The sequence below is a fragment of the Aythya ferina genome (genome assembly GCF_964211825.1).
Source record: "Aythya ferina genome assembly, chromosome: 1".
Lineage (NCBI taxonomy): Eukaryota > Metazoa > Chordata > Aves > Anseriformes > Anatidae > Aythya > Aythya ferina.
In genome coordinates, this window is record NC_140296.1 from 72,563,938 (window position 1) to 72,587,234 (window position 23,297).

The 23,297-nt window shown below is 39.0% G+C and overlaps 1 protein-coding gene across 1 annotated transcript; it reads left to right on the forward strand.

The window, feature by feature from the left end:
• The first annotated feature begins 255 nt into the window (after positions 1-255).
• LOC311430279 (glycoprotein Xg-like) lies at positions 256-22,733 on the forward strand. The gene is made up of 9 exons (XM_084506817.1): positions 256-479; positions 11,129-11,170; positions 11,611-11,667; positions 15,398-15,433; positions 17,535-17,600; positions 18,484-18,540; positions 19,208-19,246; positions 19,533-19,652; positions 20,931-22,733. Exons 1-9 carry the CDS (start codon positions 419-421, stop codon positions 20,945-20,947), a joined length of 495 nt encoding a protein of 164 aa, XP_084362943.1. The 5' UTR covers positions 256-418; the 3' UTR covers positions 20,948-22,733.
• Positions 22,734-23,297: the final 564 nt, after the last annotated feature.

A 23,297-nucleotide genomic window follows, 5' to 3' on the forward strand; every position in this document is an offset into this window, starting at 1 on the left:
AGGTAATTTTAGTGCCTATGGCACCACACCCCACTTGGAAGGCGAGGATGTCAAACAGGTTGGCCTTCCCTCAGGGGAGCGGGTGGAGTAAGCGCATGCTGGCTCCCTTCTCACTGGCTCCCTTGCTCTCCGCCTTCGCCACCTGGGCGATAAATGCGTTTCTTAGAGGGCAGGTGGCACCTACGGTGCTGCTCATGGCTTTGCCGTAGTGGGGCCATCTGCTTTTGTTACCTGTCCTGCACCAGACTTGTTTTTTAGGGACGTCTCTTTGTTCTGCAGTGCTTGAGTGGGATGGTGAGGGACCTTGTTGGACAGAGCCCCTGATTAAAAGCGTCCCCTCAAAGCTTTGCATTGCCAACATCTATCGGTATCGCCTGGAAAAAGTAATCAGTGCAATCAGAGCACTACATAGAAGACCATGGGGAAATTCAGAAGAATCCTTCTCTTGTGCCTTGGCTTTCTTCTAGTCCACGTAAGAGGTAAGTGACCTTTGCCTTGACTTATTTCTAGGGTGTGGTTATTAAAAATGAAAAACAAAACAGCAACAGAAAGCTAAACCCCAGCCCCTCAACAACTACACTTGTTTATTTAGAAATAATCACTAGGATTGTTGCTTCTGTTTCATGAAAAGCGTTCAAGAATTTTTAGGTAAGTACTTCTGCAGTTTCATTTTTGATGATCTATGATCATGCTGATCGGAGTTTGTTTACTATCATTTCTTATTCTCTATAGTGTTGTTCTAAAATTATCCAGAAGCTTGAACTTGAGTATATATTTTTTCTAATGGAAGCTGTAAAATTTTTCCAAAAAGGTCCACAGCCAAACGCTTACTTCATGTTTTTAGAGCTTTCCTTGGTTGTTGATATTTTGGAATACATTGGGTATATTGTAAAAACAAATGCTGCTGCAGTTTAAGGTGTTCAGACTTTAATACTGCTGTAGTTTTATTAACCTTAGCCAGCATATTCTTGAATATATAAAATCCAGACAAAAGCATGCATATTTCTTTATACGCAGGACTAATGCAGAACTAAATACATTTTGTACATATATTTTGAAGAATGAATAGCAGTTGGGGAAAATGTAATCCTTTTGAACTGAGTGTTTGTTTTGAATTCTAAAGTAATTTTCTTTTAGCAAAGCATTCTGTAAAAATTCATTTTGATCTCAAAACAAATAGGATTGTCCTTGTGTGCATCTGCCATGCAGTGTACTAGTAACAGTTCCTTTGTCATATATGACTACTACTGCAAATACTTTTAGAACAGCGTTTGACTGCAGGAAGAAGCCAATCATTGACCACTAGTTATAAAATCGCTGCTGTTGCTCTTCCTCCTACCAGCCTGGTTTTAAACGGAGTCCCTGGGAGATCTTGCAATGATGAGCAGTGGGAAGAACCTTGCCTTTAATTAGAAATGGTTCCTGTAAATGTCCCTGAAAACACAGTGAATACTTTGATGATAAAATTCAGTGGTTGTTTCCACAGACTTAATATATATATATATACATTTTTTTTTTCTAAATGAGGAATTATTTGGAGGTTTTCTGCAAGTAATGTGTCACAGAAACATCAGAGCAGCAGGACAGTGATGGCCTGCCCCACAGTGTGTTGTGAACAGCAATGATTCACACTGTCTCTCATTGCTGGCATGCAGTCTTTCTTGTTCTGGAGAGGTCTCATGCTGAATATTTCTGTTTAAATAATCTGAGCATGTGCAAGTCAATTTCCATATACTGCGTCATGTTAATTACAAGGACAGTCAGGCTAACCGTTCTTACTTTACACATGTGCTAATTTAGAGACAGTTCAGGCCCTGCTTTGGGGAAGAAGTCATTGCTACAAGCTGCTGAGGACTTTGGGCACAGTATCAAGCCTGTGGAAACTATGTCATCCACTTTTGAAAAGCAAAATGAATTATTTTAAGTCTATTGCTACAGCCACTGAATTTTATCATCAAAGTTTTTACCATGTTCCACTGGACATTTACATGAACCACCTCTCAGTCCCAGTCAAGACATTACATGAGGAAAATCTTGGGCATGCTAGTGAAAAGCTGGTCTACGTCCTTATGGTAGGAAAGTCTATGGTATGATTCACACAAATGGGTGCATATACGTGCAGCCTTCATTCGGATCTAAACTGTAAACCATCTGTGGGAGCCCCTAGAAACTGCCATGCCACTATGGCCAGGCCAGATCATATCAATCCCCTTATGATCCAGAGTTTCCTTTTTGTCAGACTGTATTCAGGTAGTTGGCTGGACTGGCTTGATGCAGAAACATGGCATAACCAGGGACCAGAGTGCTCAAGAAAAGTGAGACCTGATATAGTTTAGAAACTTGCATGCTTACCACAATCTTCTTCAACGCTTTTACTCAAGCTCTTTTGTGTTTTGTTATTTTCAAGCTTAGGCAGGTTACATGAGTTCTCCCACAAAAGCTGAGCTGCAACAGCTAATTGCCTGAGTTGCTTTTAGCCCAACCCAAATGAAAGAAACTTCACTGAAACATCTTTCACTGAAGTTCACGCTCATGTCACAGGTCAGTTACTATGGCTCAGCTGGCCTGTGGTAATTCAGCTTCAGCTGTGTTTACACATCCCACTTAGGGCATAGAAAGACACAGCTTAGGACCTAGTCCCCCGGTAACTGAGGCCGTGGACTTCTTTGAGATATACTGAAGGTCCCATTTGGGCAATACACTTTAGTTTTCACTGTGTGTGTACATGTCAGGGAGAGGCAGTCCAAACTGAGGTCTCCCTCCTGTATGAAGCTGAGACTCTTGCTCAGACCTGACTGCTCCGAAATGCTCCTTGGGTTCCTAGTATAGGTACAATCCATGTATCCATGTTCTGTAAGACCAAATGATAGTCCACATCATTAGTAATAAAGACAGCATAAAGGCTGATGATGTTTAAGACAAGTTAAGTTTGCTCCATTGGATATTGTGCACTATGTAGGTAAAGGGAACAGCAATTTTTGCTAGCCAGTAAACAATGTACCACTATCCAGCTAAGGTTTACTAAGGTTTTTGAATCAAAACTAATTGTGATAATTACACAAGCACTTTGCAGGGAGAAAATTACAGACCTGTTTGGATTTCAGATACTATATGACTTAATTTTATGAATAATGTAGTTTTCACTGGAGTTAAAAGAAAGCATGGGAGAGATGCAAAACGCAGTCCTATTTATCTTCTTCTGTTCCATCAAGCTCCTGTTCCGACCATCACTGCGTGAGGTCCCTGCGTACGTGCTGAGGTGCTCATGGCACCATGGGGATATACCAGACAATGAATTCCCTTGTTGCTGAGTACCAAAACTATTTCACTCCCAATAGCAGAGCTTCTATCCTCTGTAGGCATGTCAGTGCTGCCATCCCAGGGTGTAACTGCAGTTTGATAGATAGCATACCTGAAGTGTTTGAAATACTAATATCAGCAGAGCTGTCACAATGCCAACACTCAGGAAGAGCTAACAATCACCGTGTTTACTCAGCTTCTCTGGTTCACTTTTCAAACACTGCTGCCACTTTGCAGGCCTGATAGAAGTACCCAAACTGCCTGTTTTCAGGCTGTAGTTTTCCCTCATTTGCAACAACTGCCAATGCTCTTCCATCCCACTGAGAGCAATAAATTAATAAATGTCATAATTCTTTCAGGATCAAAAATCAGTAAAAGTGCGCCTCCAGATTGTTTTGATCTTTGCTTTTAACTTTAGAATCTTCCTTCTTTTCCATGTGGGGGCTAAGATCCATGTTTGTTAAAGGAAAATACTATCTAAAAACTGCTCCGTAATACAATATCTCATGAAGCCAGGTAGGCCATCCTAATTGAACGAAATAACTTGAATGAGCTGTGAAAATATAATGATCCAACATCTGCTGTGTATGCTTTGTTTGACATCAATGGATTTTGGAATTCCTGAGGAATCTATTAAAAAATATGGAGCAACGATGCTCCAGATTAAATGAAAACAACAGCCAGAGTGTGCACTAAGATTAGCAGACAAAATAAAGCGAAGTCCCTTCTTGTGTCCGAGGCCTTACAGCAGTGGAGGAGCCAGGCATACACTCCTCACACAGCCCTGAGTTAGCAGCCACAACCTGCCCCCCAGCTCCTCAGATCACTATCTATGTTGGAGCAAAACTGTGACTGCTCCTTGCAGGTTGGCATCTGCAAGAGGCAGAAATTGAGATACGAGTCAGATATTTCCATTCCCAAAGATTGTACAGACCAGCTCATTCCTTGAGCATGGTGATACCAAAGAGAAGGCTGGCCCTTCTCTTACAAATCCAGCCCAGGTTTACGGAGTGTTCTGCATGCTGGGAGTCTTGGCCTCTATTCCCTCTGAAGGGCTCTTCCTTGCCAGATCCTCTCCCAATTCCCCTGCTTTTGAAGTTCAGATGCCAACTAATGCCCCATCACTGTTTGCCCAGGGTCATTCACAGAGGCTTCTCTGTGCATTCCAGTGGCTCCTTCACATCTGTGAAGGGATTTTAATTGTTTCTCTCATGTAGACCAAATGAGAGGAAGGGTGGCTCTTGAGACTCAGCAGACACTTTGTTGCTGGACAGACCTGCTTGCTGACCTCCAGCAACTCTTTTCAACCCTGTTGTTTTAAAGAAAACACATTGTTAATGGCATGAAATAGAGAGGTTGTAGGCCTAATTTCTTTTCTGTCTTGCATCTTGAAAGCGCAAGCAGAGAATGTGTATGAGGCACCCAGGCCACCCACTTTGACTTGGCAGTGTTAGTAACCCCCTGGGACCCATATGCAGATGGAGTACTGTGACTTCAGGAACACAGGATTAGCTACACAATAGAATTTTTTTATTAAAAAAAAAAAAAAAGTAATTTTGTTTGTTGTCGGTTATGGAATAACACTACCAAGATTCGTGCCGCCCATCCGGCCTGATGAAGATATAAAGGTAGTACATGAACTCTAGTACTGCCCTGGTGGTAGAGGTGGGATGAGAAGGCACTTTGCAAGCAACAGAAGAAACAAATCCTGGCGTCTCCCTGACTTCCTGCATTATCTTCAGCACCCCATGTTGTCTCTAAACTACCACTGAGGGAGAGTGAGGATTAGCCAGGGGGTGCTCAGGCAGTGCCTTGTCACCCTGAGAGCCAAACACAGCAGTTGCTTGTGCCACACCACAGCATTTCAGTAGGAACACTCATATAGGCCTCTCTCTGCGACCACCTCCTTGAGCAGCTCTCACGTAACGTGACTGTGGTTAACACTTGAAACAAATGGCTGAAATGGGCTGGCAGCTTCAAGAACCATGCATGTACAGCAAGATGCTTTGGCTGAACAGCCCGTGCCATGACATAGGCTCCACTTCCCTGTGACACAAGGCTGAAGATCTCAGTTTCCATGTTCTGCTTCCATAAGATGCAGAGGCATATGGTGCTGCTTCATTAGAGATACCAAATCCTTTGCTCTGCCTGTAATTTTACAGGACAAACCAGCTTCTTCTGCACTCACTCTCAAGCAAAATACAGAAAATTATATATATATATATATTAGATTTTATGTATGCAGGGTGCATCACATCATGAAGAACAGTAGCTACCTTTGAACAGCTGCTATTTGTCCACAGCAAAGTAAACACTATAAAAATAGATGTTATTCTTTAGTGTTTGATGAGACCATGCTGCCCAGACCTAAAGGAGTACTGCCAGTCTTGCTTTATTAATATATCTTATTTGCTGGTAATTATTTAAATGTGTTTTTGTATGAATAAGTGAGTGAGACTTTTAATTTCCCTTGAATTCAAAACATAAACAGAAGTGGCCTAGCAAAACACATGAAACCAATAATCAGGTCCATATGTTGTGGTTTATAGACTGGAACTTGGATCTAAATTACAGATTTTAAAGCACGCTCATTTTCCACCACGCCATCAAGGGGCTGAAATCGCAATCACTGTTTATAGAATGAAAGGGCCATGGTGGAAAAGAAAAGCTACACTAACCTCATCAGGAAATATGGATCATGAGAGTGCTACATCAAAGAAACAGTACTAACTCACTGAGATTTTGTCCTAAGTGTCCACTCTGGGGCGTAAACCTTTACATTCTTCCACAACTTTTCTTATATGAGTAATTTCCTTTAAACAAACCTAATTACTTCCTGAGTAAAGTTGGACCAGTAAATGGGGATGTTCTGAACCACAGACTTGGGAGAATACATACTGTTTTCTCATTACGGGGAAAATATGTATCATGATTGTATAATAATCAGAAATGATCCGTACAAGGAATAACTTACCATTTCTGCTAAACAGAACATAAGTCCCATGAGTGAGTTAGATAACATATTTTTCCTCTTCAGATATTTTTTTCTCACTTGTGAGTCATTCATTTCTTCCTCAGTCTCTGCCAGCTTCATAATCTTTTAAGCTCATTGTATTTGCAGAACAATTCTTATTTAATTATGTTGAAGAAACCTTTTTTCTTTGTTTTTAAATAATGTGAAATTAACTTATTTTCTCTTTCTAACTAGCTCATAACTAGTTTTTTTTTTTCTTTCTAGTTTATTTGTAACACAGTTAATCTTATCCCATTCTTATGACTGCTATCAATGCACTGAAAGCCCATTAATTTAATCATCTCCATGAGAAAAAGAATTTATCTAACATATATATGCACATTAAAGATGTATGTCCATACAGACGCATATGCACATATAAACACATTTTCTCATGTATGTAAGATTCAATTTTATTACTAGATTATGTATTAAATGCCTGATAAGTTCATTTCATTTGACCCATAACCTGACTGTCATTTAACATTTATGCTGTCTTGGTTAAATGCGTGTCATTTTAATGGCCATGAGCTTTGTTCATATGGATGCAATGCAGGACTCAGCCTTCTTACTGAGTTTCAGAATTGCAGAGTGATGCCATGGTAGGCTTTTGACAGAAAAATTCTGACTGGAGTCATAGTGTCTGACAGGTAACATTGACCTGCAAGAACCTGGCCTTACTCCATGTATAGTCTCAATCTGTGGGAACTCTGACTCTTGAAATCAATCAGTTACACAGCTGAAGGGCAATGGATCTCTTTAATATTTAGGTTATAAATTCAGTCATAGGCAAAAGATGCTGCCGGCTGGAATTTAGTTACTTGGATCACACTTTCAAAAAACTAATATGGGCAAAAGTTAATGAATATTAAGTGTGTGTCTGCCTGAGGACATGATCTTGCAAGGGAGTGACTGCCTTGGTGGGCTAAGGTGACCTGAGCTCCATGTTGCTTTAGCAAGATGTGCCTTATATCCAAGGGAACTTAGTAAAAGCTGCCTTGCTATCTCTGTGGCAAAAAGCAATCATAACAACCTCTAGAGTAGAGCAAGTGGACTGACAGTGATTTTATATCACCAGCCTTCCACACATTTTACTAAAAAGATTAGCAGAAAGTATGGGCACTAGTGAAAGCAAGTGGCCTGCCTGAAAGAATCATGCCTGTAAAAATAAATGTAGTAACTGCAGTTTGGGTGATAGTGTTTTGATGCTTGCCTTTATGGAGTCCATTCTCGCCTGCGTGGCTGTCACAGGGAAGTGTAGTGGCAGCAATTTAAGCCATGTCTACACTTGAAAATTCTGCTGGCACAGCTCTATATGTTTGATAGAGATGAGGGAATTACATTGCAAATAAGCCTGAAAGTGCCAGCAAAAGCCCTGCTGTTAGTATAGTTTATTGTGTTTGAGCAGCTCATATAAACATGATTAAAACATCCCTTTCTCAATACAAATTGTATATCCATCTGGAAGTTTTGCTTTCTTAGCTTGGCATTTCCTCATTTGCAGATAACGACTGTTCAGTGGTGTCAAGCAGGAGTGTATAAGCATTTTTTAAAATAATACGTCAAGAATAATTGTGAACCACCCAACAAAAAACAATACTACAATAATTTTATTTCTCAGTATGAACAGGGATACTCCAGAAGAAAGGCTTGAAATGATGCCAAGAAATAGCATATTAGTCCAAAGCAGTAATAACAGAGATAATTCTGAAATAGCACATCCTGCATAACTATTTTTTTTTCATAACTTCATCTACATTAAAAATAATATATATATATATATATAAAATCCAAAGGAATAAAAATGATTTCTCCCTACTGAAATTTCTTTCATTTTCATCAGTAAATTTCCAGCTGTTTCCATCATGGAAGCTGGTCCAAAAAGGCCATTTTTATAGGTGAAAAACAAATTTCTTTTGGCCTGTTTGTTCTGTGAAGAAGCTTGTCTAATTAATTTCCGATGCCATTTATCTTCAGAGTTCCCTGAAGTGACTGCAGTTCCTATTGAGCTAAATATTCTCCAAGTCTCTAATGTGTTTTTGTTTTTAGACCCACCATTTTGTGGATGAAATCTGGGCTGTTCAGCTATTTAACCATCTGTTATCCTCCAAAATTAGATTCTTAAAACGTCTAGGTGCAGCCTCAGAAATGGTAATAAGCACTTAAAATTCTGCTCCACAAAATTTTTCTCCTTGCGGCCATTTCATGTCATTATTGGAGGAAGCCAGGATGGAAGTCCAAGCAATCTTTTCAGTTTATTGGAATATCATTTACTATGCTACACAGATGTCCACGTACTGCCCATCTGTCAAGCCTTATATTTACATAGCCAGAGAGACTTCAGCATAGATTCCTTTCTTACTCCCAGTCATTCTGTGTTAGTGTCTGTTTCTTTTTATAATTTGATTTATCATCAGAAATAATTAAAAAATTAATCTGAATAATTTCTGCAGGAGATTCTCAGGCTTCTTTTCTTCTCTTAAATTCTGTCTTCTATGTCTTCCTTGCCATCTCAGAACAACACCTCTGGTCTTTTCCCACCTTTTTGGAGCACACATACAACAGGGAAACCTAGTTATTCTCCAGGAGAAGGGCAGATGCCAGTAACTGTTTCAGTCTGCTGTTTTGCTTTGGTTCTCATGCAGCTGGAAGCATCTGCATCCTCTTGTCTTAATTCCAGCATCTCTTTTGGTTTGAGACCTCCATTCTTTATTTTTCTTTCATTCTCTTAACTTCAAGGAATATTATACCCAGAAGTTTCCCGTAGCCTTCGTTCAGAAGATGATTTTGTCAAGTTCTCCTTACAGCATTAGGACCTCAGCAGCTGCTTTCTGTATCCTTAGTTCCTGCGTGTCAGGATCTGTAACAAAGGAGCTGGTTTGGCCAACAGCTCTTTGGGCTTCCAAAAGTATTTCTGATGACTCACTCTGATGAGAAGTGGTTTGAGCCCTGTTGGCATTCCCCTGCAGCAGGGCTCAGATCATAGAGCCTCCTTCAGCTCTCAGGATGCTGATTATGAAGGAAGTTTTGTCCAGAGGGTAAAATCAAAGGACACACAAACTGAACTCTTATTGCTGGCACTGAAAAAAAAAGCTTCATAAAAAAAATGAACACCATAATTTGAACATGTATGTCTTACAAGCAGGATGCACTAGGGATGGCAGGACTGGGGTGATGTGGCCAGGCTGAGGTTAAGCATGGATGTTGGCCTGTGTGCAGGGCCTGCCCCTCGGCCTGCGGGTCCCATGGCAGGGGCAGGGCAGTGGCATGGCTGTGACAGCCCATGGGCAGGCCCGGGGCCAGCAAGGGGTGGTTGTGCCTCAGGACCCCATCAGGAAATGTCATCTGAGGAAGCCACTTGATATATTTATGCATTAATGAATTCATATAAAAATAAGAACCTGTCGGGGCATTAGGGTGTTATCCATTTAAGGGCCCAGGCAGCTAGGTTGGCTGAGAGGCCAGGGCAGGGGAAGGGGATACTCTGCAACCAGCTCAAGTGATAAGACAGAAAATGGTACCCTAATAACATTAGCGGGATAGCCTTACGCTGTTATCTGCTTTTCCTTTTCAAACACGGGTTTGTCATATTGTTTTATGGAGACGGTTTTGTTACAGAGGCCACTCGCTATTTAGCATTCCAGCCTCATTTTCTCTCTTCCGTCAGACACTAGCTATAATTAAGTTCACAGTCTTACGTTAAAATCCTCATGGGAATCAAAATGGTTTCACCTTATACTCCCAAGCTGCTTTCTATTTGAGGATCACACAGTGTTTTATCGCTGATAATTAATCTTTCCAGGAGCTCTTTGACACAGACAAGAGCTGTTACTGAAGAGCAGTAATTAATGTGGGGAACGCCATGCAGCCTACCAGCAACTGCAGAGCAGCGACTGACACTGAGTGCTGCTGCTCTGGGGTGTCTGTGACAGCCTCCGTCTGCTCCTCAGTTTCCCTGCTTGAACAACACTTTTCTTGCTGTGAGGCATTCGAGACCTACCAAGAAAAAACACTTTAGTCGAGGGCTAGGTAGGCTAAAAAACAGATGCAGATCAAGAGACTTGCTTGACAGACACGGTAAAGCACGCCTGCTTAGGAAAGCCATAGCGCACGGTGGCTTTCCATGTACTCATGCATGCTGAGCTTCAATTTGGCATGCAAACTCAGGAACAATGGAGTTTCAGTCCACATGAGGACTAACAGATACTTTCTCTGCAAAGAGGTAAGCCACAAAAGCTGTATATTAAAAGGACAGTGGCAGACTTTAAAGAGTGCAATGGAAATCTAGGGTGAATACCTGGGTTTGTTCAGTTCAAAGTTGTATGCTCTGCTTTATATATATTGAATATTTTCCAGTTTTATTTACCTGCTAACTTTGAAGGGCAGGATACTTTTCCTGCTGTGACATTTCATGCACTGTCACCTAAGACAGAACACAAAGGGTTATTTTCTCCCTTTTCCTATTTTTCTAAGGTATAGTGGAAACTAAATTAGGTAAACACATCTTTATATGTTACTGCTGGCACATGTTACAGGGAAAAAAAAAAAAAAAAAAAAAAAAAGTTGTCTCAGGTGACAAACAGTCTCAAGTCAGGCATGCCAGGAAAGCTGATCTCTAAAACTGAGCTTCTGAGCTTCACAGCTTTGGCTGAGCATGGCCATTCAGGGCTGCCTGGGGCAGTGGCTGACAGCTTGCTCTACACCAGCTCTTGTTTGGATGGATTTTCCTTTTGTCTTTGAGCAGTGTTCTGGCTTTGTTTGGAGCCCTCAGAGGTCTTGGATGCCTGCCTGCTGATCTTCTCTGCTTCCTTCTAGGTCAACGTGACTTTGATTTAGCTGATGCTCTCGATCACCCGGGTAGGTAAATCTGCTATCCTTATTTTCCTACGGCATTTAGATCTAAATATAAATCTTAAGTCTGTTCTCTTTTTGTTGAGAACTGGAACATGAAGTAGCTAGTACTTAAGTTAAAAGTCTACAGGTCAGGGTAGTACTAGGTTTTTAACTTACATACAACTGGAAAATGCTCTTTTTTTGTTTTGTTTTGTTTTGTTTTGTTTTGTTTTCTGGTTGCTTTTGTTTGTTTTAAACAAATCAATGTTTTAGTCATGAAATTAAAATTTTCTTTAAAACAAAATGATTATGGCTTTGGAATTATATTCCTTCCTTTCTAGTTTCTGCCATGATGCATAAAGATATATTGAATGCAGCTCTCTAGATCTGTAGATAATTTTTTTTGATAAGTTGAACAATTTTAAGATTTTTTGTTGTTGTTGTTATGTCACTGGGTCCCACAGATGACATTATTACCAGGAAGCCTACAGTGATCAGAAGACCAACACGGCCTCTGCTGAGTGAGTAACACAGGCAATGAATGGGTCATTACCGATTTATGTTATGTAGAAATTGTCTCCCATGATATTTTTGATTATATTTACTAATATGCCATAGCTGGGATCATTTGTGTGAATAGTAGCTGTCTTCTGTATATAAAGTAAGTACTTTTTTGACAATTACCAATTACATGTCTTTACTACTTCCAGTAAGGCTTTAAAGCATGATTGGCCACAGATAACATTTTATTTCCTGAAGATCCTCAATACTTATACAGCCAGGATTGACATCCTGGGGAGTATAAAAATGAGTAACTGTAGCTAAAAATGGGTAATTGTTCTACTTTTTTGCGTTATCTCTTCTTTTAGCACAAATGTTCATAATGCTTAATAACAGAGTTGAGTATTATCTAGTATTGATTGCTACAATGACCCATGTCAGAAAGGAAGAAAACTGGGAAGATCAGAGAGGACTGAAAGGTTTTAGCTGTAATTTTGAGGATGACAAATTATGACTTTCAATGAATACCTGTTGCTGTTGAAAAACCCCAATGCCAAACAATGATAAAAACACATGCATATTTATAACAGAACATTTTATGACAACATTGATATTTTACACCTAAATTACACTTAAGGAAATTTCTGACTATCAAGCAAAATGTTTGAATCGGGAAATGCTGGATAATGTAAGCCTACACAACAACCTTCAGTCTTTTCTTGGATAAATATTCACTAAGTTTTAGGTACTTGAAAGTAGTTACATGTTCCACATGATGTGAACAAAGAGGGCAGTGTTTTGTGAATATGCTACCTACTAAATCCTGCAATGGTTGCACTCTTCCTTCCCACTTGCTTTTGCAAAGAAAATCTTTGTTTGACCTAGACTAGAATAATCTGTTGCTGTACTGTGAAGTACTGTTCTCTACTTCACTAGCTGTCCTGGCTTCCTTTAAAGTCAGTGGAGAGAAATCATCAAGTCTAGGAACAGTTCACGTAATCCTAAATGTGGATTAGTTGTTAGCCTAACATAGACATTTTAAGTATGTTACTTGAAGACCTGGAAGTCTTCAGAGTCTTCAGAGTTTCCTCAGAGTTACCTTAAAGGTAAAATAAGGAGGTCAAGTCACAAGTCAATATCTATGGTGATACTGCCCCAGTCAGGTGAGAGAAATCGAATATTTAGGGACTCCTAAATCTGTTAGAGAGACAGCAGTGGGAGGATTGCCCTACCTGAATCAGCTTTGCTAATTCTTGCAAATGAAGAACTCCATATTTTCCAGACCATTTTGGAATCTTTCCTGACACTAAAGAGAATTTCAGGGAGTTTAAAAGTAATTAAAACTAATAAGAAAAAAGTGCCAAAGTAAATTACTGGATTTGGAAACATGCACAGGGATGATACAAAAGTATATCCTAACATCTGCCTGATGATTCATTTTAACTTTGGGGTTTCCTCTGCGTCTCGTTCAGCCAGTATCATAGAGAAGTGAATCTGGCAGAGATGACAATTTTGGCAGAGCGTGGTACAGGCCATATCCTCCACACATCACTTCCCAGACAAGAACCTCTGTCTGAGTAGAAGCACTCCTGTGGGTAGCTTCCAACTAGTGTAACAAAATTCAGTGGAAAGGAATGGTGAAGTGTGTTTTTAAAATCTCTACATACATTGATTTTAGCCACTCACACTCATCCTGCTATTAATTTGATTGTCATAAACTCAAACCCACATTCTTGGGAGCACCAAGATGTGTGTACTCCAGTAGTCTGGTGAGCATCATGTGCAACGTGGGACAAGGTACAGCAACTACTGAGCCCTTATCCTGTCTCTGTGGTTCTTCTCAATAAGAAATGCCAAGCTAGCTTATGGGCAGATCTTTCATACTCTGCAGGAATCACCAGCTATTATGGAAAGGTCATTTACTTCATAATCTTGCTTACTTCCAACTCCCTGAACCTTAGGCCGGATTGCTGTCCACTGTCTACTTTTGGTTGTTTACGGTATACAGACTCTGTCTCTAGTCTGCTTTTTGGGTGGGCTAACAGGAAAAGTAACGCTATGGCTGATAAGCTGCAACCTTTGGCTTTAGAGTGCCCTTCTGCTTTTCTCCTGCTGACAAGTTATCTCTGCTGTTGCTTTATTGGAGCTCAGGCTTGCTGGTTTTCACAGAAACAACACATTCCTCAATTTTACTGCAGGGAATGGTGACTTTTATAGTCTGTTCTTTTAACCCTTTGTTCTGCTCTTTCTTCTTGTGCTTACACACACATTTCCATTCATCCTTCATTCATACAAGCCTCAATATTTCTCTAACAAATCTCTGCATGAAGGCTCCTAAGTGGAACACTGCATTTTACCTGAATTCTTAATCTTGATGATAAATGGAATCCAATTTGCAATTTATTGTTTCTTATGATATTAGCCTTTGACACGTAAAGGTATTTTTGAAATGCAACTCTGCTGGCCAGACCCAGACAGAATTAACACCTGGCTTGACAAGAACAAACCTATTCATGTAGCAAGAATTTGATTATTTTCCTTCCAAATTTCCTGGTGACATCAAAGCATTTCAGAGAAGTTACAAAAATGTTATATATATATATAATGAGACTAGACACTGTGCAAAAGCAGCTTCCTTCTCTCTCTGGATGGAAAGAACATGTGAAGGCAGACTTGTGCATCGTGATGCATTATAAAGAAAAAAGTATATATTTATTATATATATATGTGGCAATAAGCATCATTATGAAAATTTGGGTAGATTTTGCTTTTTCTTCTGATACTTTCTATCACTCCATATTAACTAGGAGCAAGAGAAGGACAGTAATGTATTTCTGCCTATAAGTTAGTGACCTTTGAGGGGTCACTGTCATTCCAAACACACCCTAAAATATCACCCACATATTCATATCCACACGTGAACATTGGAAATGGAATTCCTCTTGCTTGTGCATCTTATGCAGCTCATTGACAAATTGTTTGTTTAATGGAAAATTCCATTCCAGGTACTGTGAGACACATGCACAGTGCTGGGGAATGGTAACAGCCTGCTTATTCTTTGCATGATGTGCCTATGCAGACATTTAAGAACATTTTAAAACTTTTATAGTTCAGCCAAAGAAAAACAGATTGTTGCTCAACCTTAGACAGGTGCATAGAATCACTTGAAGCACAATTCTTTTTTTCTTTCACCATGACACTTACATAAATTAGTTAATTCATTTCTCTCTCCCTAAGTAGGTTTATTACTTCCCAAGATTTGTTCTTGAAATAGGTGTTCAGATTTTGCAATGCAACAAATTACACCGAAGCCAAGCATGCACGTACAAGTTTTAACTACAGACACAGACATCAATAAATATGTTGTGTGATTTTTTAATATAAAATAAAATAATCAGATACATTTTAATATTTTAATATTTTAATCTAACTGATTTTATTTATGTATCTTGCACATATACTAAAGACATACCGATCTTGATTCCAGTATAAGATTTATTATATAGGAACAAATCCTTCGTATTTTGAGTGGAAAGTATGACATAATTTGTCTATTATTTTGTTGGCAAATATTAAATTCTATAAAGTTTTTCAAGAAAAGTGGAATATCTTATTTGAATTTGTGGGTATGACCTGAAAAACAGTTCCTTGTCAAAAATAGTTTTACATTTTCTGGTAAAAGCTAACTTTTCTCTTCCCCCAAGAACTGTGTTACTTAATTCTCTACATATTCTTCCCTTTCATTTTTAGACAATGATCTGCATTTAGGAGATGCTTTTGGTGGAGGTGAGTACTTTATTTTCTCAGATTTTTGTTTGTTTGTTTTTGTTTTTGTTTGTTACTCTTTTTCTGAAGTCTGCCTAATTTGTACAAAAAGAGTGGGGACAGTAGGATGGGCTGTGTCCAATTGCCAGCTATAGGAGCTTGCTGGCTGTCCAATTTGTATGGACAGAAGTCAGCTGTGCTTCACATCACCATGCCAGCCCACCACAGCCATGGCTAGGGAGTGGCCATATGCCCAGTCAGCCATGAGGGACCAGGGTGGGAGGCAGAAGGTTGAAGACAGCAGCAGATAATGCCAGCAGTTCCTTCAACTTCCAGAAGGGAATCTGCTGAATTTTAGAAATCAGAGGTAACAGTGGGGAGAGAGCTGTGAGCTTGTTTTAGCTCTGCTGACCACAAATCAGAAATGAAGGAAGAAGTGTTTTACAGATGAGCACTGATGGATATACAGGTATTTCAGTCTTAGAGAATCATACCTTTTACGTTGTTCTTTCCCACTTCCAGATTCTCCTCTGGCATTTTATACCTGTGCTGAATGACATGTTAGTCTGCACTTTATAGAGCTGAAGCTAATTTTGTTGATAAGTCCCATTTTTATGCTGTTGCTTCTTCCTGCTCAAAGCAAGTGTTCCATTCCTGCAAGTTTTTACTGACTATCTTTGTGAGAGGATTGTTTTAATATGCTGATTAAATTACTAATGAATGACTAAAACATCTTCAGTAGTAGCCGCCTTCCCATTTCCTTGGTTTATATTTCTTTGGTCCATTTTCAGTTCATGTTTTAAATTGACATTCATACGTGGTATAATGGGATTAATATATACCTCTATCAATAGCTGTTAAGACATTATTTTCTTAGAAGCTATGAGAGAATATGTCTAATATCTAATAGCTACTAATATCTTGTGCTTAAGGAAGACTGAATAACTGCAGCATCATAATAGAAGGAATAATGGGATTGGTAGCTTTCCCTTTGGTGTTGAGTCTTAGGTTGGTACACAGGGTTCTGGAATAGGATAAGTCTCTTCTATTAAATAGAATTCATTAGGTAAAGTCTGATTCAGAAAAGCTTTAAGAATGTGCCTAGAATCCATTGGCTGCCATAGGCTAAATTCATGCTGAAAGCTGAACATATCTCTAAATAATTTTCTGACTCAGAACATAAAAGTTACTCACAAACAGAAGCATTATGTTTAGTATCTAGACAAGGAGAAAACATGATAAAAGTGCATCTGCCATGCATTGTAGGTGAAAGAAAGATTTAAGGAGAGGGAGGGAAAATGTTTTTTATTTCTGTGACCTAGCTTTGATTTACCAGATGCAAATTTGCTGCCTGACTATGTGAGCAGTTAAACATGCTACTGACCTGGTTGGAAAAGGGACAGCAAGTGGGGGCCTACTCTGTGTATGCAGAGGAACAGCCCTGGGCATCCTGTTTGAGTCAGACTTCATTGCACCAGCTCTTTGTGTGCAATTTGGAAACTGCTACTGCTAATCAAATGTCTCTCTGTCCAGCGCATCTCTGCCCATAACTTTGGCAGGAATTAAGACTAAATGCCAGCACAAAGACCTAAGAAATAGCTGAAATCTGAGTACATTTTGCACTGCTTAAGAGCAGGTATTTCATCACGCGTTTGTTGAATTCATCATGTTTTAGATGAACTAATGTAATGTAGTGTTCTTAGTAATACCTGCTGAGGACACAGAGAAAACCTGTTGCCTCCCACCCAGCCCAGAACACCGGCTGCTCTCTTGGCTATGTGTAACTGCACCGCTGACACCTACAGTAGCATACCGTTCTTTCCAGCTGTCAGCACTGATTAATGTTAGGACATGCCAGAAATACATGAAATATTTTCATTGAACATTTTTCGAGTTCTTCTCTCGTTTCAGTTTTGAAAATTTTCCTTTCCATTTTCTAATTAGATTTAGTAGCTAATTATCTTTAATACAGGCCTTGAAATGTTTTAACTAGTGACAAGGTCCTTTTCCAAATTCCCCAGGGGACAAATGAGCAATAGGTACAAAATCCCAGGTTATTAGACTCTTCATTTACAGCTCTCAGTTCTTCTTGTTCAACCGCCTAACTATTTACTATCAACAGGTGACATCCCAAGACAACCTTTATACCCACCTCTTCCACCACGACCAGGAAGCCACAGTAGTTCTGGTAAGAATATTTTCTCCTAAGAAAATCTACCACTGAACTGTTTGGAGCAGATGTGTCGAATAGATTACTTTCTTATTTTTTCTTTATACATAATTTTTATCATCCCTTCCGTATATTTTCCTTTTTTTATCACTGCTCCTGACCCAGTGTTTGGAAAGATTTTCTGAGCTTTTGTGATGGCCCCATAAAGCTTTTCTGCCTGCCCCAACTGTAGGATGTTGAATCCTAAGTGGCAGGACACTAATACTTACCTTGTTTATCCTTTCATTATGAATATGTACACACTGAACCATGCTAAGGTTCAACTGACATCTATCGACATGGAGTACATAAGCCTACGTACAAATCCATGCTGAGATACGGATGTGAAATGGCTCTGGGGCATACAACTGGTGGGACTGGGGAGATGGATTTAAGCCTATGTTGCTTTTGGATGTAGTCCCAGACAACCTCTAAATACAATGGAAGTGGTACATCAATCCTAACTACTACCATGTACCCCATATTTACTACTGGTATGATTGTGGTGGTGAGCTGTGGACGTGCCCTTCCTGAGTCTTGCCTAGAAGGGAGCCACTGACTTCCCACTGCAGGAGCTGCTGGGATTTGAGTCCACACTTTGGGTTCTTAAATACAGCACTTATTTACGAACATGCATGTCTTCATGCTCAGAATGGGCAGCCAGCAACAGTTTTCATTATCCAGCTTCTGGGTGAATTTGAATGGGTGTGCAAGGCACCTGACCCACTGCCATGTAGCAGATGGGATTTCAAAGGTCCCTCACCTTTCCCTAGAACAGTAGAAAACGACCGGCCAAGGGAGCTGAAGGGGTTACCACTGTTCAGTTATTTTTCCAATAGAAATCCTAATTTTTATCTTGCAGGAGGTTTTAATGACTTGGATCTCGTTGATGGGAAGCCCTTACCACCGCACATCGCAGGTAATATTTATTTACCAATTCTCATTGTAGTTTTTTTCCTAATATTTATAATTAAGAGCTGTCTGGTTTTGCTTTAGCAGAAATCTGTTTGTCACCAATAGTGTAGCACAAGACTCTGCTACTTTTATTTAGATTAGCCACCTTTCTCCACGAACCACAGCTTTGAGCACGAAGCTCTAGATCTTTTGAAACAAATCCCTAAATGCCTTACAGGGCTAAGGCAGCACCTTGCAAGATTAATCCCTTCAAATTCAGCTTGGATAGTCCCAAAGCACGGGGCTTCTGCTGAGAACTGAAAGTAAATGCACCACATCTATATCTTGACATAAATCATTTGATTGTCTGGCAGTAGAGGATAATGAGAGTACAGTACTAGCCTTCTATTTCCTTTAAATCAGCCTGATGTAGACAGCTAAGGATTACCCTTTTTTTATATATATTCTTCAGATAATATTCTTCTTCAGAAATGAAGTGGCAGGAGGAGGGGAGGTTAATCCTCCTACCAACACCAGTGTGAGTCAGGATTAGAATCAGAGCTCCTCTCTCACAGAGTCCCACACTAGCTTCCCAATTTCACGCTGCATGAAATCGCACTTTGCTGAGCATATACTTTGTTCTCAAACATGATGAAAGACATTTCTTAATGAAACTTCACCCTCTATTCCAGGAGAAGAAGAGCATCATTTCAATCATGGTGGAAACACAGGTATAGTAAATAATGTATTCTACAATTTGTTTCAGTTCACCATAAAAAGTAGGAAAATGTTAGCCTTATTAGTAAATATACTAAATGATCTGTGTGACACTGTTTTCATACTAGCTGTCATGTAACATAATTTCCAGTCTTCTGTTTAATTCTACTTAATAGATTTCCAATGTTTTCACTGAACAATTCTCAAAGTTTTGCAAAAACACATCTTAGTGGGGAATATGCTTAAGTCATGCTATTTCAGTGCCTCTGATTTTATTTTTTTTTCTCTCATTTTCTACAGATTCAGGATTAATAGCTGGAGTTACTTCTCCTATAATTTCTGCTTTTGTGATATTAGTTGTTGGATCAATAGCTGCCTACACAGCTTACAAGAACAACAAACTTTGTTTCAAACCACGTGGTAAGACAAAACTTTTCCCAATTTCTGGGTTCATTTAACACTGAGGTAGACAGGAATTTTACTAAATAAATAAATAAATAAATCAGTCAGAACAGAGATAGGTCAATGATGAGGGCATTTGAAAGTCTACACAGTCTCAGTGGTCTGTAAGAGATGTTGATAATTAACATGGCTCATCAAGGACAAGTATAGGAAGCCACAGCATGCTGAAAGGACTCAAAGGAATTGTGAAATGTGAAGTCTTTGCAGCCACAGAGGTGACTGACTGTTGTGACCCTGAGCCTACAGACCAGCCTCAGTCGCCCAGATCAGCCTCACCTGGGACATCACCATAGCCCCTCTGGCCAGGGCCCCCATTTCAGCTCAGACCTGGGTTTTCTGTCCTGTCCCGGTCTACATCTGCAGTGTGTCTGCCCCAGCCCTAGTCCTGGATTGCTCTTGGGTTTCTCATCTTGGCCTTGGGCTTGGCTGGTTGCCTTGCTTCCCCCTGAGGATCAATGGATTGCCCATAGGACATGTTTGTCATCACCACCCCACTCTGCTCACCTTTGCTATGTACAGTGTGGTGACACCCTGCTGGTCAGGCTATGGCCCAGGCTGCCCTGTGAACATCCTTTTTGGGAACAGCCCCACTTAGCTGCATTATAGGTCAATTTAAATTTCTAATTTTAGTTCTCTTTTCCATAATGGGACTAACAGCTAAGACATATTTATCACATATTAAAAAGTCCCCCAGATTTTTAGGACATGAATGAAATGCAGGATGTGCACAGACAAGTTCCATAGGCATTTCTGGCAGATCCAGTATATCCCTGGTGCTTAGAAGGCCTCATCCAGAAAAGATTTGCTAGACTGAGGGCTGCTAGAGATGCCACAGGGAGCTGTGGAGGGGCTGGGTACTCCTGGACAGTGTTACACAGAGGACATTCACATGGATCCAAGAGGGACGTCCTTAGCCACAGCAAGAACTGAGGGAGGCTGGTCAGGGCCATTGAGACCTGTTTGTGCCCTGAGGGTCCTGTCACTTTTTTTCCCTCTGTTTCTGTAGCTGGGGTGTAACTGAGGCATGATGAGGCAATCAGTGACCCACCTGCCCTCTGAAAAGGGGTGTGAAATGGAGGAAAGGGAAAGGCTGCCCATACTTCTCTACGGGTACAGGGTTCTCCCTTGATGTCTCAAAGGGATGGGGGCAAAAAGGGCATGGAAAGCAGCTGATGTAGAACTGGCAAAGGATATCCGTAGCAGAAATGATGAGTGTTCAATCTTCATTTTTTTTAGGTGGGGCTACAGTGTAAGCTGTAGAAATGGAAACTGTCTGCTGATGACAGACTCCTTCGGTTGTCGATGTTCACCCCACAGATCTGACATTTATTCTTCTGCTTTGTAATTCTGACAAAAATATCTTCCTCTGACGAGCATTTTGTTGAGACATTGCAATACTGTTCTCTTTGACCTGTTGTTACTCTTACATCTTGAGCTTTACATCATCAAAGATGTACTTAAAATGTCCAGGAATTGTACTGCACTATCTGAAGTGTATTCATAAATGCTGGATAAGTATTTTGATTCAGAAGTTATTTTAAATAACATAGAAATCAAGTTTAAGATGAGCTTAGAATTTAATTTAAATGTTTTGGCTTTGAACATTTGAGTCATGAACAATTTTGTTCCCAAATTAGCCAAAATACTTAATCTTTCTGATGGAATAGAAATAAGGAAATTGCCATTTACATTCATATATTTTGGATTTCTTCAGCATATTTCTGTATTGTCTGTAATATTTAAGGAAAACTTGAAGTAGTATAGAGAATTAAGAATTTTAATGACTTTATTTTGTATCTTATGTCTGAATTCTTGCAAAGTAGAAAGAGCTATAGATGGAAAATTCTTTCTTAATTTTGATATACATCATGAAAATAAAAGAAAAATGCATTGATGAACCACTGTTTAAAATAACAAAAATGATAGCAAAACAAGCTGATTTTATTTATTTATTTATTATTGTAATGGTACTTAGCTCTTCTCGGGAACTAGAACCTGCCATTAATTATGTTTATCATTTATCTGCCTGCTCTAGGAGCCTATGAAGGCAATCTGGCTTTTTGTTTTTTAATTTTTTTTTTTTTTAAGAACCATATTATTAATAATTTCTGTAAAGGAACACTATGTTCAAAGGTTTTGGAATAGTTTAGAACCAGTCTGTGTCACTTTGTCCTACAAAATCTAAGTCACACCAACTTTTAAATTTCATACATATTCTTTAGCAGAGATGTGGTTGATACGTACAATTTCACTAGCAATGCTGTTTCATCTTTTCCCCTTCATTCCTGATCAACCTTACTGTGTTAATAAATATTCTTACATAGACAAAGATATCAACAAAAACTAACACTTTCCACTTTCTCTGTCTTCATGTAGCTAACTGAATCAAAATACTACTAAATGAATGAAAAGTAGATGAAAACTGGCAAAACTAGTAGTTTACTGACATAATTCTACAGTACGGATATTTTAGCTAACTTAAAAGCATAGAGGAAATCCATGTTTTTGTCTTCATCTTATATGCGAAGGATGCTTTTTCTTACTAAAATTGCATGTAGATTGCATAAACATGATTTTGTGTTTGTTAAATTGTTGAGAGAAAGATGTCATCTGAAAAAGTAAACTTTTTGTAAAATAAAATACTATTTTGTCTACATTATATTTGAAATTGTTATGTTGCTGAGGAGCTTACCAAAATCTTTATTTTGATCCTAAAAGTAAGAAATTATAATGTACATCAATTTAAATACAGAAACACCTTGAGAACACACAAAGGAATGAGTAATTCTGTGGCTATCACTTTCAACTTATGAATGGTAACATATTTTAATATGGTTTTCAAGGACACATGCTATTTCTTTAAAAAATACCAATTTTCCATGTTAATATTTATTAAAAAATGATATATGTTTTTCAAGCTAGACAAATTTTTGATTAACAAAATGTTACAACATTTTGTACTTTTGATGTCAGCTGCTTGTTAACAATAAAAATATGTATTTTCCTTCTTTCTCTTGAAAATTTTCAATAAACACATGCAGTGTTTTACCCAAGATGATGTGAGGTTTCTTTGTTTTGTTTATTACTTTATAGAATATATGCTAGCTGGTACCTTTTATATCCAAGTTGATCTGTGACCTACTAAAGACTTTAGGGGAGAAAAAAGAAACAGCTTAAGAATCTTTTTTTTTTTTTTTTTTTCCAGGATGAGTGTCCATAGAAGGATTTATAGGCATTATTAAGAACATAATGATTTCTGCTTTTGAAATATTATTGCAAGGGATTTAAATTTGTTCATTGTATTTCTAAACCAATTTCTTACTCAGTAGAAGTTGTTTTTGTTATTATTAGTGAAAAATCAGATTTTATCACAGAGAATTTGAGCAACTACCATGAACTTGAATTAGACAAAACCCTGACCAAATGTTCACCTTCTGAAGTTCTTTGGTCAAATGACAGCAACATGCTACCAATATACTGGTGTGCAGGCACACTTTTCAGTGGTAATTTTCCTCTTAACTAGCATAATTATTCCATCAATTTGGTATTTATGTAGGGAAGCTCTAATATATTTAAATCTCAAGGGAAAGGAAGGAGTACAAA